Source organism: Clinocottus analis, unplaced genomic scaffold (genome assembly GCF_023055335.1).
Source record: "Clinocottus analis isolate CAN_PGR_092001 unplaced genomic scaffold, fCliAna1.0.p SCAF_217, whole genome shotgun sequence".
In the NCBI taxonomy this organism is placed as follows: Eukaryota; Metazoa; Chordata; class Actinopteri; order Perciformes; family Cottidae; genus Clinocottus; species Clinocottus analis.
This window is the reverse complement of record NW_027175951.1, coordinates 5596-21004: the sequence shown is the minus strand read 5'-3', so window position 1 is coordinate 21004 and position 15409 is coordinate 5596. Positions and strand designations below refer to the sequence as shown.

General features: G+C 40.5%; 1 protein-coding gene across 1 annotated transcript; it reads left to right on the top strand.

The window, feature by feature from the left end:
* The first annotated feature begins 460 nt into the window (after positions 1-460).
* LOC137792778 (spermatogenesis-associated serine-rich protein 2-like) lies at positions 461-14654 on the top strand. Its single transcript, XM_068588485.1, has 13 exons — positions 461-561; positions 2743-2939; positions 3908-3987; positions 5199-5307; positions 5802-5851; positions 6118-6343; positions 6434-6613; positions 6739-6874; positions 10001-10059; positions 12377-12486; positions 12702-12804; positions 13962-14128; positions 14221-14654. The coding sequence occupies exons 2-13, from the start codon at positions 2918-2920 to the stop codon at positions 14524-14526; spliced, it is 1548 nt and encodes a 515-aa protein (XP_068444586.1). The 5' UTR covers positions 461-561; positions 2743-2917; the 3' UTR covers positions 14527-14654.
* Positions 14655-15409: the final 755 nt, after the last annotated feature.

Here is a 15409-nt window from a genome sequence, read left to right as displayed (position 1 = left end):
GTCCAATTACATTTCTTGCATTGGGTTATCATTTTCTGCAACTTTAAACTTGATGATAATAGTGCTAGGACAGAAGTAGAAATCTGTGAACCCAGTGGTACATGGTTGCTGATCTGACAAACAACGCCACTTTAATTAAAATAAATAAAATAGTTATTTGTCAGCGAGTTTTTCAAGAGTCATACAAAAAAAGAAAGATGCGTACACTTTTGTGCCATTAAGTTAGACTCTACTAGAGGGTTAAGTAACGTCTACTATGCACAGCAAGCTGTAATACAGCCAACACACCAATTAATTACTTATTTGTATCTACATTGAACGAATGATTGTCTTCGTGTTTTCATATGCGGAGCTTTATATACATAAACTTGGAAACCCTCGAGTTTTCATAACTGCTTGTTTAAAAGGGAGGTTCTTTGAATCAAACCTGGCAACCTCGATGGAGTCTAGTCGAGTAAAACATTGCCCACAGCAGACTGCTTGGCATTACAGACGGCTGGCGGTGGAGTCAGTGGGAACCTGTTTTCAGTATCTACTGTTCAGTTTTCTTGCCAGCACCAAGTACGTATTCAGTAATATGCATTTACTAACACATTGAGCTCATCACGGATCCAGCGAGCAAAGATTTAACTGTGACGTCGCTGTTTTAACGTTAAAGTTGAGCAGCTAACGATGAGGTTTGGTTAGCTTTCAACGTGAGTGACAACAGAGCGTTGACAAATAAAAGCTGTCCGCTAGCTGCGTGCTAGCTACGGCTGCGCTCAATGGTCCGTTCATAGAAAAGACGTGTATGGTTCATGATGCATTTAACCATGGCTTGTTTTGAGGATGTAACGGGACGTCACTTGGGGTTAGCACCGCAGACACAGGCTAATCACACAGACGTGAGGGGATGTTAGCAAGCTAACGTGAACGTAACCTACGGACTTCAGCCTAATAACGTTACGTGAACCCTCTCGTGCGACGCTCAGCTGGAAGGCTGCGAAATATTTGAACCAGTCATGTTTGTCACATTATTACTTAACATTAACATTAAGTTGGATTGTGTATGGTTTGAAAAAAATGTTTTGCTGTGATTGCAGGAAACCATGAATATCTGGAAATGTTTGTTCAGCTGTCCTGAGGCTAATTTGACCGAATTGCACTTTGAATTAACGTTTTATATATATATATATATATATATATATATATATATATATATATATATATATATATATATATATATATATATATTAAAGATGGTTGCTAAACTGCGACGTGTAATGACGGGGATCAATATCTGATTAGATATAACTTTAACATTAACGTTACCTGTTTTTAATTAGGATGTTTAACGTTAGTTTTCTGGCCTGGATTAAGAAGTACTCAATTTTTAAGTGGACCTGGTTTGTTCCTGTCTGTTTATTTATATATATATATATATATATATATATATATATATATATATATATATATATATATATATATATATATATATAACGAAATTGCATATTGTATCTTCAATGAAAACTGAAGACTTGTTACTATGACTAGAGCTGCAACTAAACACACTTTTACAGGTGAATTGTTTGGTCTATAAAATGTCAGACAATTAAGAAAACTGTCCATCCTAGATTCAAAGTCCAAGCTAAACTCTTTAAATATCTTGTTTTGTCAGTCATATTCATATTGTGTAAAACAGCAGAAAGCTGAAAACATCTTTTTCTGTCATTTCGGAGTTACAATTTCTGTAATAATTAATCGATTGTCATAATAATTGGCGAATAGTTTTTTAACTAATTGTTGCAGCTCTAAATGAGACACAAGACCCTCTAAGTTTCACCTTATTGGCTAACCTCAAACTTTTCAGTCATCAGTTTTATTGCTGAGTGAGCACTTCTTCATGGCATTACAAGTGCACCTGGCACCCTCTTGAAGACTCGCGCACCATCCCTCTTGATAAACAAAATGCATCCTAGTGTTTTGCATCGGTCCCTTGTGTTGTGTGTCGCTTTGTTGAATGTGCGTCTGCTTGGTTTGACGTGTGTGGAGGTGTGGTGGAACCGGCACTGTGTTGCGTGCCAAGTGCTAATCAGCAGGGTGTGTGTTTGTATAGCTTGTAAGTTTCGCTTTTTAGAAAACCAGGGTCAGAAAGGGAAACCTAACAGCTGACTTGGCACAAAATTGGGTCCAGGTTGTTGGAGGTCTGGTTGAGGCTTTTTTTTTTAAAGCAAACTACACTGTAAATAGTTTGGTACAGTGTTACTGTGCATGTGCAACTCTCTGGCTCAAGTTCATGTTTAATTTATGGGGCACTTTTAATAAGAACAAAAGTTGAGCAAAGTGCAGTACAGTGGTCTAATAACTATACAAGCCTATATAAGAAGGCTTTCCCCTGCATTATGTCGCCCGTACAGCCTCATCACCCGCCACTCCTGCAGAGAACTGAGAAAAAAGGAACTACCATTCAAAGATATGTTTCTCTAAAGTCCTGCTAACATCCTCCCTTCTCCCCCCCCCCCCCAAACTAAATGCTGCTTTTCTGCCAAGGACAATATTAACTACAGATTTCTTTTCAAGAATGCTCTGCCAGACAGACAATAAGTTCTCGAAATCTGTTTTTCATTTATTGAGGAAATGGATGTCATTTGCATTCATATGTTCAGATGTTTCAGAAGTGGATTTTTTTTGGTATCTGTTCATTCAGCATTGTGACAGTTATTTTGACTTGTTTTCAGTTTTGTTTCTCTCCCCCCTACACAGATTTGGATCGACTTGGTGGGGAAACATTGTGAGCCTTATTGGCATCTTCTCTAACAAGGAAAACAAAGTGCAATTGTCTACTCTTGGAGCCTTTTAGTTGAACACCATCTGAAGCACGTTTGAAGTGTGAGGAAGTACAAAACCAAGTGTTGCCTGGAGACTTCTGTGACACAACATGGCAAAGAAAAACCAGAAGGGTATGGCATTAACTTTCTTAAAGACATTAGCTAAATAAAAATCTATATGTTATTGAATATATTTACAGTACAATCACATGCATAACATGTCATTTGTTTCATAAATGGCTGCAGCATTGAGAAGAATGTTTTAAGTTAAGGTAAATCATAGTTTTAAGATAAAATATTGAATAAACTGATGCATAAATGACAATTAATTTACCCCTAATATTACAAGTGAAGTCTAACAGTCTGCAATACCTTTACAGTATATACTGTACACACATTTAATTGAATACGTCGTCCACATTGTCACAATATCTGATCCTGCTATTTGAGCGGCTATCGGCTCGATATCCGTATCGGGTGCTGATAATGCTGCGGAGATTTACAGTAACATTAACCTACTTTCATGCACATGGAGAACAACTTTTACATGGCTTTTTTTTCTCCCAGAATGCTCTGCCAGCATTTTTTTCTCTCCACCTGTTGTGTTTAAATGGCCATAGATTAACTTTGGACTTTCCCCTGACTCGTCATCCTCACCTGTCAGCGGTCAACCTTCTTTAATATATAGTATATTAAAGAAGGTTGTTTGACTTGCTAAATGTGTTTTTGAAAGCCATCGTTGCTTATTAGCTATTTACATCAGACCTTTCAGGCCAAGATGAGTTTCTTTTTATATCCACTCGTGCGTGCTGCTTTTGGACCAATGATGCTTAGTAAACAAATTAAATATACTTTCAAAATGTTTTGATAAGTCAACTTGATTGATTCACTCAAGTTAAAAAAATTATAAGCACAAATCTGTCGTTATAACATGATTCATAAACATAAATCTTTCCAGGATATTTCTTACGTTGTTTGGTGGTTGTTTGTTTTGCAAATGATGCTGGAATTGCAAATATGTTTCAAGGCCTGAATAGATGATGATGATGATGACGATGACGATGACAATGGAATTTTCTTCTTTTGTGATGTTGTTCCAGACGCGTCGGGTGTGGTGTTTGACACTCGGTCAAAAATGGCCATGTCCCAGGGAGGAACAGCTGAGAGGATGAAGGAGAAGGTAAGAAGTACAAACACAAAGTCAGACTTTTAAAAAAAAATAAAAAAATCCATGGGTTCTGTTCTCTTTTCAAAAGTCAACCGTTTCCATTCTGTGTTCGTGGATTTGCTCCTCGGCCTCGGTTTTCACTTTCACTGTGACCCCGCTAGATACCTGCGACTCTGTTAGATACCTGCGGCCCTGCTAGATACCTGCGACCCTGTTAGATACCTGCGACTCTGTTAGATACCTGCGGCCCTGCTAGATACCTGCGACCCCGCTAGATACCTGTGACCCTGCTAGATACCTGTGACCCTGCTAGATACCTGCGACCCCGCTAGATACCTGCGACCCTGCTCCATACCTGTGTGTACCAATAGTTCGAGTCGCTCGAGTCCTGAGCCACTTTCTCTGATCTCTGGCTTTTGTTGGGAGCACTAGAAGTTGTCGAAGGGTAGAAAATCAGGGCTGAAGTTGTGTAGTTGAACTCCGCATCAGGAAAATGTGGTTTCATGGAAGATCTTGGTTTGTAATTCAATGTTTTTGTGGGTTTTTTAACCCACATGTTGAGTTCTATTGAAACACAGTGACAGTAGCGTAAAGCCAAAACGTGCAACTAAATTGTTGATCCTCAGTTCTCATCTATTTGCATTGGAGCTGCTGGTGAGTTTACATTTCCTTTTCTGTTTGCAGTAAATCTAATTGACATAAAATACAAACAGACGCATCCGGGCCTGTGTCCTTAAGGCATTAATTTCTCTGAGAAGCACCGGTGACCCCCTCTCTGCTTGTTTTGGCTGCGACTGTTGATCCTGAGCGTTATGATGTCATCAACACGCAGACCGAAAAGCTCATTTTGTGCGAGCGGATCGACGGCCGGACGCTGAATGTTGTGAGTTCTGTGGTTTTGGGTATTTGACTCGGATGGATCGTCTTTCTTGCTGTCAGATTGAGCGATGAGGAGCTCATCCATACAAAGTATGAGGGTTGGTGCCCGTCTCCAACACATAGACAGCATCCCAAACACATAATTAAAAGGAAATGGGCGATGCCAGTCTATTATACAACGTTGAATAGAGGTTTTTTTCAAAAATAAACGTCTGTTTCTTGACGCCAAAATGTCGTTTAAAGGTCAAAACGCCTTGATTTGTAAATCTACACTAAATGTTGAGTCTTGATATTAAAATCTGTTCATTTAAAACCTTTTTTTGTTGTTTTCTTTGTCTTCACAGATCAGCGCCGTCAGGGCGGTCGTCCCCAACAAAAGTAACAATGAGATTGTTCTGGTTCTGCAGCATTTTGAGAACTGCGTCGATAAGGCCGTTCAAGCTTTCTTAGAAGGTACGAAGATGTCACTGCTCGACCTCAATCATGTGAAATCATGGACCTCAAAGCCCTTTTTGTATAAATAGATGGAAAGATCCACTTACAGCGACACTTAAACACGAGCAACAGAACACCTCCATGTTGGTGCAGGTTTTTATCCACAGTACAACTATTAGAACAATTGTCATGATAAGTACACTACCTGCAGATATACTTGTATTTTCCCAGCACTACCTTGTGAGTTTACTACTTTGAAGTCGTACCTGACATGCCGCCCACATGAGATCATCTCATGCATGCCATGCTTTGCGTTCAGGAGTCCGGGCGTCGTTTGCATGCCTCCTTCAGTTGTGCAGGTTTAATTTTAGATCGGGGAGGTTGTCACGCGTACGTCACACTCCTTTTGTTTGCTTGTTTAGCGCCGGCTGACCTCCGGGACAATGAGATTTCGTCTTGAGTCACTTGTGTGGCACCTCCGTCATAATTGCTGTTTGCTTTGCGCCCTGCAGGCAGCGCGGTCGAGATCCTGAAGGAGTGGAATGTCACCGGCAAAAAGAAGGTGAGAACCTGAACGCCCGCGTCACGAGCGCGGCGTCTTTTGTTGCTCGAGCGTAACCGCGGCCGCTCCATCTGAAGGAAGTGGCTGCACTTTCACACGGCGCTTCATTGATTGTAAACTGTGGACTAAGTTTATCTTTCAACTTTATCTTTCTTCCCCCTGTGTGCACTGACATTGTTGTGACGCACTGCTCCGATTTAAGCACGATATGATGGGCAAAGAAAACGCGAATAAAGAGATTTCACGTTGATATTTTCCTCGTTCAGCCCAAGAAGAAAAAAAAGCCCAAGCCTCAGCCGGAGGCTTCGGCCGAGCCGGCTCCAGCCGAGGCCACGCCGCCGCTGGAGGAGGGCAAGGACGAGGTGAACGGCTTTCACGCCAACGGATCGGTCGCGGACGGAGAGTCGCTGGATTCTCTGAGCGAGCAGCTGGACTCCGCCTCGCTGGATGCCGTCGAGCTGGACTCTGAACCCGCCACATCGGAAACCACCGGTAGTCACAGTCGCCCAAATATTCCCGATCAACTCGTGGACTGATTTTTGTAAGTCGGTTTTGTGGTAAAGTCGTCCCGTCTTCGCGCAGGCGCAGAAGCAGAAAGTCAAGGCAGCGCTCCGAGTCCCCCCTTGAAGCAAGGAGGGAGGAATCAACAGGGTCCGAGAGGCAACAGGAACCGACAGAGGCTAGGCTCCAATTCAAATCCACCCACTTCCTCGTTTGCACCCACCACTGATGAGCAAGGATCATCAGGAGTCAAGAAGATGGGTGAGACATCAAACACCTCGTAGAAGATCTTGTCCTGCTTGTCGTCTTATTGAATTGCACCAAATGTGTTTCATAGCTCTTCTTCTTCTATGTGTGACTAATTGAAGATCACGTTTTCCTCTCAGCTCCCAACATTGACCGCTCCGTGAAGGACCTGCAGAGATGCACCGCCTCACTGACCCGCTACAGGATAGTGGTGAAGGAGGAGATGGACTCCTCCATCAAGAAGATGAAGCAGACGTTCGCTGAGCTCCTGAGCTGGTAAGCATTTTTTTTTTTGTGTGTGTGTAAAATGTCGCTTGCATGTTGAAGCGTCTCCTTGAGCGAGATGCTGTACAGCTTCCCCACCACGGGATATATAAAGGAATATAAATAGTGTAATAGAGTATTAAACGATGCAAAGGTTGTCATGTGTGCAGCCGAATCCGTGCACCCAGCTGGCTGTCAAACCAACACAAAAGTGCACACAATGTGTGGTCATCTGCTGTCCGGTGGCTTTATAATAAAGAGAGAGATCCTGACGTGTCATCGCTCGTCTAAAGCAGCGACTTCCAACCTTTTTCTCTTGTGGCCCCTGAAAATACAGCCGTGTTATCTCCACAACGTCATCACTTTGCACTTTGGTGGCCTCTTCAACCGAAAAGAGAGAATTTTTTTTCATATAATTAAAGATGAACCACTTTATATTTCTTCTGTTTCCCCAAATCTGTTCTCTCGTGACCCCGATTATTACAATAACTACTGTTGTTGGTACATCAGAACATCTGGTTTGTGTTCCTGATTGTCCCACTCGAGCTGTCACATGACCTCCTCCTGACTTTGTTACGCTGTCATAAATCTTTTTAAAAATTAGGCTAATTGTGCAAGATTTCTCTCCCCCCGAAGGCGTTTGTAGAGTTGCACGTGTTTGTACGCGCCGTCCCGGTCGTAGTTGTAAAGCAGAGCGCCTCAGGATGAAGGTGGACTCCTGCACACCTGGCCGGTCGCTGCGTAAAGCGGCGCGATCACGATGACGGAACGAGAGGAGAACGGACGTTAAACAGTTTTCTGTGCGTTCCACGAGTTCAAGAGAAAATGGCGCTCGGTGCCGTTTGGCTTTGGTTCACATGAAATGAATATTCTGCAGTGTAAGCCTAAAAGTTATTGCTATTTTATATTTTAAGATTTTTACTTTTTTATTATGAATATAATTAAAAGTTATAACTATTTTATAATTTCATTTTAAAATTCAAATCTTTTTTTATTTTTAATATAATTAAAAGTTATAGCTGTTTTATAATTTAATATTTATTTATTTTATTTTTTAATGTAATTAAAAGTTAAAGCTGTTTTATAATTTCATTTTAAAATTTGAATCTTTTTTATTTTAATTAAAAGTTATAGCTATTTTATAATTTAATTTTTTTTATTTTTAATATAATTAAAAGTTGTAGCTATTTCATAATTCCATTTTAAAATTTTATTTTATTTTTATTTTTAATATAATTAAGTTATATTTATTATAATGTAATAAAACCGCTGATCCACGCTAATCCACGGCCCGCCACTGCCGTCCTGCATGTTAAATTTAATTAAATCGAGCTACTAAGATATTTTACATACACAAAAAAATACTATAACACCACAATTCACACTCCAGCATTAAAAAAAGTACTTTTTCAAAAGTATATAAGTATAGAAACAAGAAAATGTACTTAACGAACAAAAGTTACTGCAGACAAATGGACTCTTTATGTAACACATCATGATATTTTATATTATAAGATTGTTATTATTGATGCAGTAATGTGTACGATGCATTTTTATGATATAGAGATATGCAATTTTATAATTTTTTTTGTCCTGTTGGGTGGTTAAATGTACTGTATAACAATGCGATGTACATCATATACTCATGATAGATATATGTAGTGAGGTTTAAATACAATATTTCCATATAAAATGTCGTAGAATGAAGAGTGACAGGACTTGAGTCAATGTACTAAGTTACATTTCCCCCCAAATATGTCTTTTACTCGGACAAAAATCGCCCAAAAAATGCCCGATGTGGAGCGAAAGGAGCGACTTCATGCAGCCGAAAAAACCGCTGACGCAGCAGCGTTCGTCTGCAAATCATAAGCTGAAGAATCTCCAAGAGAAATGTTTGTTAAAAATAGTCATGAAAGCTTTCTGAGCCAGTTTGAAACTCGAGTGAAAGCTTGTGATGTCGTCCGCCCGCTGACATTAAAGGAGGCGTTTTATGCTAATTCACAGCTCCGCGCTCGTAAACATGTTCTAGAAACCCAAAATACTTTAATGTTCAGATACGCCTCACTTTTCTTTGCCGCTGTCTGAAACTTGACTTCCTGTCAGCTGGTCCTGTTTACATCTAGAACTGTCAAATAGTCTAAATATTGTATAGAAACCCGGACTTGCTTGTTTTAAAGGCACATTTTCTGAATGCGGTTGTTTATGTCGCCACAGATTGAGCGTTTTAATACTTGTACAGTGTTTATGTTTCTCTTTGACCTGTTTTATAATAATAATACAGACACTTTTGACCAGATGGGACCTTTAAGGACTCTAGGATTCCTTAGTTTATGTTCTCATAATGCATAAACTTATTATTTTATGCACAAAACTGTTCTTGGGACGTGTGCTGAATATTACAATCTAAACTTTTATTACATTATGAGCTGCTCCTGTGGACTTTTACTTACAGTTCCTCCACTCACACTTGGTTTTAGTTACTGCTTCTCCCGACAGGTTTACCTGTGTGTGTGTGTGAGTGTGTGTGTGTGTGAGTGTGTGTGTGTGTGTGTGTGTGTTTAAGCTCCGCCCTCGATGAAAAACAGCGCTCAGAGTAAGGCTAAAGTAATTTTTTAAACTTTTATTTATGAGGCAATTCCTGGCTTTGCCGCCACACTCCCTGTGTGTTTTCATCGTGCAGAGAAGTGTCGGACGACACTCGTTGCGTTCTCAGGATGTTTTGTTGTGTATGACTTTTGTGTACTTTAAAGCTTAAAGAACTGAAACCGCTTTTAAATCTGGAATGAAAGAAAAAGAGGTTTTCCTAAATTGTAAATGTTTCTTATATTGACTGTTTTAACTTGTCTTGTTGTGTGTTTTTATGCTGCTGCCTCTTGGCCAGGTCTCTCTTGAAAAAGAGATTATGTTTTAATCTCAATGGGACTTTCCTGGTTAAATAAAGGTTTAAGGTTTTCTCCTTGTATTGCACTTGCTATTTTGCATTATTATTTAGTGACGCTGCTGTATTTATAGAAAAATAGATATATACTTTATCAATTTGTTGTCATAGTTGAGTGCAGCTGCTTCTATAATTCATAATCTCAGTGCTTCTCTTTAATAAAACGTGCATGTGTCCTCTTCCTCTCTCTCTCTTTCCAGTTTAATGGACAGAGAAGTGACTCTACTGGGAGAAATGGACAAAGTGAAAGCAGAAGCCAGTAAGTACTGTGTTTTATTTTATTTATTTTAAAGTCTGCAGACTGAACTTAAAGCCCTGCTGCTCTCGAACCACCGGCAGCTGTCGGCCTCCTTCATGTAATCATCGCCTCATTCAGCCTGGAGAGTCTCACCTGAGTCACTTCCGGAGGGCTAGTAAAATAAATTGTTGTCCCAGTTCCTTCAAAAACCTGCAGCGGTGCCCTCGGGGTGTGTGTGTGTGTGTTTGTGTGTTTGTGTGTGTGTAACATGACAGAGCAAGACTGCATACTTGTACAAGTAGGCCATTCTCTCTTCTTCCGGCCTCTCGGCGTGGAGGGTTGTGTGTTCCAGGCCTGGAAGGAGTGAATAGTGTCGGGTGTCGAGCGGCTCAATGCCGTCTTTGTGCGACGTGATTCGGGGACCGAGAGCAAAGCAAAGGAACTAGTATTTCTTCGACATCACAAAAGCCAGGTTTCCTCAAAATGTGCCTTCTCATAATCTCCGTCTTGTGTTGAATTTGTGTGTTTTCCTTCATGACCTCGGCTTTGTGTGTAGACGACAACAATTTAATCACATGAAACTTTTAATGAGTCCTCTCTGATCCATGCTCGGAGGTATTTGTGTTGCCAAGAACTATTTGAAATGTTTAGATTATTTAAATGATCATTATTCTGCCTATTAGTTCCTCAATTAATTATTTGTTCAATATAGTGTCAGAAAAAAAGGAAAAACGTTTCCAGAACAACTTCTTTAGTGTTGAAAAGTAATAAATTCACATGTACTGCTTTTATACTTACAAATATTGTACTTTTGACTATCTGACCACTTTATTTATGATTAAATATACTTATTAGTTCCTCAATTAATTATTTGGTCAATATAGTGTCAGAAAAAAAGGAAAAATGTTTCAAGAACAACTTCCTTTAGTGGTGAAAAGTAATAAATTCACTCATGTACTGTTCTTTTCACTATCTGACAACTTTATTTACGATTAAATGTACTTATTATTACTACAACATATACTCAACAAACTAATTTAGTTGTATTATTTAAGTCTTATAATGAAACTAAATTAGTTTGTTGACTAATTGATTTTAAAGGGGGAATTGTCAAACTACTCAACAGTCTATGAAATCTAATTTAAATTCAACATTAACAGGATTAAAGTGATGAACATGCATCAATAATCAACATTCACTATATATTTATTATTTAAATACAGTATTTCCATACTGTGGTATTTCTATGTGACTTCCTTCAGACCAAGAAGACGTCGTCTCATCGTTTAGTTTGACTCAAAGTATTAGATTTGTTCAAAAAGATAATAGTTTCTTTTGATTAAATGATGGGTTAATTGTTTGTAACTGGAGGAATCTGTGTTTCCAGACGTCTGAATATCCGTCGACGCCATCGAGCTTTAAAAACCGTCTTTATCTCTGACCCGAGTTCATCTGTTGGATGCTGAGTCAGCTGCACTTTGCACTCGTGGTATCAGATGACAGCTGACTTCTTTCGGGGAAACTGAAACTTACTGCGACTGCAGGGAACACCTGTCGTGCAGAAATGGACTTTGAGAACTTTCTGATTGTATAATTTTCATAATCTGCAGCGACACTGATAATCGATTAATCCTTTCAAGTATGAAGGTGGATTTGTGTCTTTATTAGGCGAGCAAATTCATTGTTTGTAAGTAAATTATCTGACTGCAAATCCCAAATCTTTGTTTTCCAAAAAAAAAATCTTCGCACTCAACAAAAAAATATAAGCTCTCAAAAAAAAGAAAACACTCAAAAAAAAAACAACCTGCGCTCTCAAAAAAACCCTCAGTGAGTCCACCAATAGAAACTCATCCAGCAGCGCAGGCCCCGCCCACTACGCCCACAACTCAACTTGGAGCTTTTAGGATTGAGAGCAAAGTTGTTGATTTTTTGTTAGAGTAATTTTTATTTTATTTTTTTTATTTTATTTTATTTATTTATTTTTTGCGTTTTTTCTTTGGTGTTTTTTTTTTATTTTTTTGAGTGAGCGTTTTTTTTTTTTCAGAACATTTTATTTTAGTGTTTTTTGTGTTTTTCTTTTTTGAGAGAATTTTTTTTTTTTTTCTTTTTTAAAGCGTTTTTTTAGCTTTTGAGAATTTTTTTGAGAGCAATTATTTTTTGGGAGAGAGTAAAGATTTGGGATTTTCAATCAGAGAATTTACTTACAAACAAGAAAGTTGCTCGCGTAATAAAGAAACAAATATTCTTCTCCGTTCGTTGATTTTTTGCGTGTGAACGCCTTCAGGCTTCGTGAAATATGTTCCTGTTTGTAAATTATCTCGTTTTCGTTCTGTGTCAGTGGGGAATCTGGGCGCCCGGCAGAAGCGAGCGGAGGAGCTCAGGAGGTTGACGGATCAGTCGGCGTCCATGTCCGAGGATCAGCTGACCGAACTGCGTGCAGACATCAAGGTGAACGAAGCTGCTGCTGCACTGCCTCTTCCTCAGTGACGAAGACCTTTTCACTGTTGAGCCTTCGTTAAAGTCTAAACTCGTCATTTAAAATAACACAATAACAAATTAGAAATGCATTTAGTATTTTGGAGCATGCTGGTGAATATAATCGGTTGTCTCTTCTTCTTCTTCTTCTTCTTCTTCTTCTTCTTCTTCTTCTTCTTCTTCTTCAGCACTTTGTGAGTGAGCGTAAATACGATGAAGACCTCGGCAGAGCTGTGAGATTCACGTTTGATCTCGAACCGCTGAAGACGAGCGTCCTGGCATTCGGCTCAGGTACGGTTTCATTTTTAATGTTTTTCATTTGTGTTCAAAGTTTCATCAGTTTATTAGGTCGTCCATAAATACGGCTGCTAATAAACTAATTATTTTATGATCTAATTGGCCACTGAGGCGTTGGAGAAAGTCAAAGTTGACAGAAAAAGCTCCTTAAAGCAGATTTTCTTTTTACAAAAACTGTTTGAATTTTAGTTTAATTTTAATTCATGAAATGAAATGAATATTAACCTGTTAACCTGTGGAACCATTTTTGTCTCCAGACCTCTTTTCCCTGTTTGAGTCGTTGTAGGAACCCCAAATTAAATCCAATACTTGTGTTTATTGTATGTATTTGTTCAGCAAAGTCTTGAGAAAAAAATGTATATCTGCAAAAACAAAACACTTTTAAAAGATATTTTGATCGTAACTATGAACATCCAGCATGATATGAGCCAGATTCACCTAAAAAATGCCTCCTGGAGCGTCAATAAAACACCTTTATGGAAAGATTAGGACCTAAAGAATCAGAATCTGCAACAAAAATCACAATAAAACAAAGAATTGTCCTGTTAGGAAGGAAATTCAGTCAAAAATGATGAAGTTTCGGTTTAAAACTGGAAAAAATGACGTATTTTATGCCAAAAGAAACACACTTATGTTTTCATGTGAATGAAGATAATCAAAATTCATGCAACTTGCTGAGCTAAGTCACGGCTCTGTCTCGTAAAGACAGATTATTAAACTCTCTTGTAATGTTCGCTGAGTAAAAGATGCCTGAAGACGAAGTGATCGCAAATATCTTGCAGGAAGTCAGAAGTGTTGAACTCAACCGGATGTTTCTCTGACCGAGAACATCAAACTGCAACGGAGCAAACGGATAAATTTGCAGTCTTTTAAAAGTGCAAAACATAAACTAAACACTGCAAATGAACCGATGTGACCAATCTTTTATTCCAGTTTGCACAAGATCTCTAAATCATTGGCTGTACTTCAGAGGAGGAGCATTAGTTTTTGATTTCTCCACAGTTCTTAGACAGAAGTTGACGGTGTAAACCCTTTAAAACCTCAAACAGACCATAAAATAAATCTTTTCTGGGTTTCCTCGCGGTCACATTGAGGGATGATCCTCCTTGAGGCGGTTCCCAGGTTGTACTGACCCTCTGTTTCTTTTCCAGTTTACCATCCGCGTACAAGTTACTCCAACCGGTCCCGTTGTAGCTCCACGTCCTCGTCTGTCGCGGGCCTGATGGAGACGCCTCCTCCTCTTCATCCTCCTCATCCTCCTCCTGCTCAGACCCAAAGCCCCCCCAGCAGGGAAACCCGCCCTCCACCGAACAAACAGGTCAGGACGTCGCTCGCGTTTCACTTTTTTTTTCTTTTTTTTTAAAAAGACGTCGACTCTCTTTGCGGTAAATAATTCTGGATTCATCTCAGATTTTCCAGGGCAACAGGCGCACGTTCCAGGGACAGGGCTTCCACTCGGGCGGGCCGAGGTACAACGGCGGTTCCTACAACGAGAGAAACGCCGGCGGCCGTGCGAACCACCGCTACCAGAGCGACGGCGGCTCCTCCGGTCCTTCTGGTCCTTCTGGTCCTTCCCAGCACTCGCACAGCTCCCGAGGTCCCCACCAGTCCTCCTCTACCTCCTCTTCCTCCTCCAACAACAACAACAACAACAACCAAGACCGACCCTCTAACAACGGGCTTCCCCAAAGGCTTCCGCGGACGCACTGCCCTTGACATTGGAAACCCTGCGCTTGATCAAACCCGCCTACTAACCCTCGCACTCCCCCATAGCCCCTCCTCCCATAGCCCCTCCTCCCATAGCCCCTCCTCCCATAGCCCCTCCTCCCATAGCCCCTCCTCCCATAGCCCCTCTTCCCATAGCCCCTCCTCCCATAGCCCCTCCTCCCATAGCCCCTCCTCCCATAGCCCCTCCTCCCATAGCCTCTCCTCCCATAGCCTCCTCCCATAGCCTCTCCTCCCATAGCCTCTCGTCCCATAGCCCCTCCTCCCATAGCCCCTCCTCCCATAGCCCCTCCTCCCATAGCCCCTCCTCCCATAGCCTCTCCTCCCATAGCCCCTCCTCCCATAGCCTCTCCTCCCATAGCCTCTCCTCCCATAGCCCCTCCTCCCATAGCCCCTCCTCCCATAGCCTCTCCTCCCATAGCCTCCTCCTATAGCCCCTCCTCCCATAGCTTCCTCCCATAGCCTCTCCTCCCATAGCTCCTCTCCCATCATCCCCTCTACTAACTCCTTTGAATGAAGAATAGAATACAAGTTTACATATTTCCATTAGTCGAGCTGTAATGCCACCTCTCTAAAAATCTATCCATTCATCCTCCAAACTTGAAAAAAAAAGCTCTCGTCGTTCTACATTTGTTCTTCCTTTCGGCATTCCTCCCTTTTCCCCCTCGTTTACGGTAACGGCTTCTACCTTCTTAGGCCCTCTTTTGAGAGATCTCATCGCTATGCTATTGTCAGTCTCTGTCACAGATTAGCTTCTTTTTTTGTTGCAGTTTATGCTAATCTGCCAGAGACTGACGCGATTTACCTGCAACAATTTGTGCACTATTGAAGTTGAACTCTTAGTACTATTTGTTTGTTTTTTTTGGACGTGGCT